This window comes from Perca fluviatilis, chromosome 2 (assembly GCF_010015445.1).
Source record: "Perca fluviatilis chromosome 2, GENO_Pfluv_1.0, whole genome shotgun sequence".
Lineage (NCBI taxonomy): Eukaryota > Metazoa > Chordata > Actinopteri > Perciformes > Percidae > Perca > Perca fluviatilis.
Window position 1 is genome coordinate 13,159,928 of NC_053113.1, and position 2,275 is coordinate 13,162,202.

Consider the following 2,275-nt stretch of genomic DNA (forward strand, 5'->3'; position numbering starts at 1 on the left):
CAGATGTTGTTGGGTGACCATACAGATGTTTTTATGTTTGTTTTTTAATGTTATCTGTTGACTGTTGGAGCAGACGATGCAAGAACATGTTCTGTGTGAACAGACAAAGTTTTATCTTATCTTATAAAGTCTAATAAACATGAATGAAAGAAGCATAATAAACTTTTTCTGGTGGTTCGCCTTGTAATGATGGAAAACTAGAAGTCAGTAATGTGCTAATATAACTGTAAATGTTCCTGCAGGTAAATCAGACACTAGATTTCATATTAACTTATTAATTTAGATATTTATTAATGCATTTATACCAGTTTTTGGGTTAGTGTTATTGAGCGTATAGGCTTTTGAATGTTTTTAGTTGTGTGTGTTTTTCTGATGTTGGTGGTGAGCGGCTGCTGCTTTTTTTTTATAAATCTAAAGCTGAGAAAATGTATTATTTTCATTATTAATTCACTAAACGTTTTTTTTTTTATTGTTTAGTCTATGTAATGTCCAAAGAAAGGTGAAGAAATACCTCTGTGACATCTTTCAATTGCCCGTTATGTCTGACCAACCCAAAAAAAACAAACAGAGATCTTCAGTTTACAAACAGCAAAAAGCTTGAAATCCTCACATTTGATGAATCTGAAACCAGAGCATATTTGGTGCTTTTGCTGGAAAATGAGTGTCAAAATAGTTGCAGATTATTATTCTAATCGATTAACCGACTAATCATTTCAGCTCTAAATCTAACTGATGTGAAAATAAACTCTTAAAATACATCCCGGAAACCTGCTTTAACTGCCCCTGAGATGCAGTGAAGGGCCGCTGTAAGCTCCTTAAGAAACCTGAAATTCCCTCAAACCTCCTTTAATAAACTCTTAAAACACCTGGAATACACTCAAACAGCCCAGGGGACCTACGAAACCTCTTCTCCCCTTAAAACCTCCAGAGACCCTGTCAGTTAAAGACCTGTGGAATCCCCTCAGTGCTAGATAGCAACAAAGTTATTATGAAAAAGCTCATTTGTTCCTTAGTGGAAGCTTACCTGTGATTATTAACTATCAGGAACCGATTAACCAACTGTAGGCCTACCTGTAAATTACATATAGCCTATTTTATAGCTTAAATGCACCGTTTTTGTTTAACATGTGCTATAAATATCAGATTCATATCCACCTACCTCATATATATATAAAGCATGCAGTTCATATGTAGCCCATTCCAGCACCCTTTGCACCCTTGTCTTACTATATATTCTACTTTTATGTTGAGCCTGCTTGGTTGTCCTTGTTTTAGCTGCATATATTTGTGGGCTATCTTAAATTGAGAAACGTCCTTAGTATTTGTTCACAAACAAGGTCAATAAAGCGGTTTCTGATCCTCTTTTATCACTGTAACATCAATAATTAATAGGCACTAAACAGTTAATGAAATCTCTATGTGAACTTAAAGCTACAAGACCAAGAATTCACTCTATTTTATCAAATAGCCGAAACATAAAAACACCGCGAGTAGGCTAGTGGATCAGATGGCGGAATCATCGATACGTTGTTGATTTAAAAATCACCGGAAGGTAAAGTAGAAACACCGACGCCTCCTGGTCTCTTTGAAAGGACTAAATATAAAGCAGATAAAAAATGAATGAATGTCTCACCTGAGAGCCGCGGATGAGGCAGCAGCGCGGGGTACGTGAGCACTGAAGCGGCCGTGGAGCTCTGCAGCGGAGCGCCTGCTTGTGTATACCGGCAGATTGGAGGACGTGAGGCGAAGATGGATCGATATGTCTCCCTCCCTCTCTCTCTCTCTCTCTCTCTCTCTCTCTCTCTCTCTCCGTCCGTCCGTCAGCTGAAGCTCCTGTCGCCGCTCCTGCTCAGCAACAAGTGGGACCTTTTCGGCTGCTCTCGCCCCCTGACTCATCGATCAGCTGTGCTCGACACCGTACAGCCAGGCCTCCGATTGGCCGCTGTGAGCCGCCAAGAACCGCCCACCTGCGTGGCTCCGTCACATTCTGGAAACGCTCTCTTTTTTATCTCTCTCTCTCTCTCACACACACACACACACACACACACACACACACACACACACACACACACACACACACACACACACACACACACACACACACACACACACACACACACACACACACACACACACACACACACAGTCAGAAAAGGGAAATTGTCGTCAGTTCCGACTTAAAAATAAAAGAATATTCATTTAAATATAAATACCTACTTACATATGATTGTAAATAGAAACATAACTTCCTGGAAACCATTGCAACATTTACTCA

The 2,275-nt window shown here is 39.9% G+C and overlaps 1 protein-coding gene across 2 annotated transcripts in view; it reads right to left on the reverse strand.

Moving 5' to 3' along the window:
- Positions 1 to 2,031, reverse strand: part of zgc:152863 (uncharacterized protein LOC562658 homolog) — a 16,297-nt gene extending 14,266 nt beyond the window's left edge. For both annotated transcript variants that reach the window (XM_039823256.1, XM_039823248.1), the window contains exon 1: positions 1,634 to 2,031. In XM_039823256.1, coding sequence (XP_039679190.1) covers positions 1,634 to 1,896 — 263 coding nt within the window. In that variant the 5' untranslated portion in view covers positions 1,897 to 2,031. The remainder of the gene's footprint in view (positions 1 to 1,633) is intronic.
- Between the last annotated feature and the right edge of the window lie 244 nt (positions 2,032 to 2,275).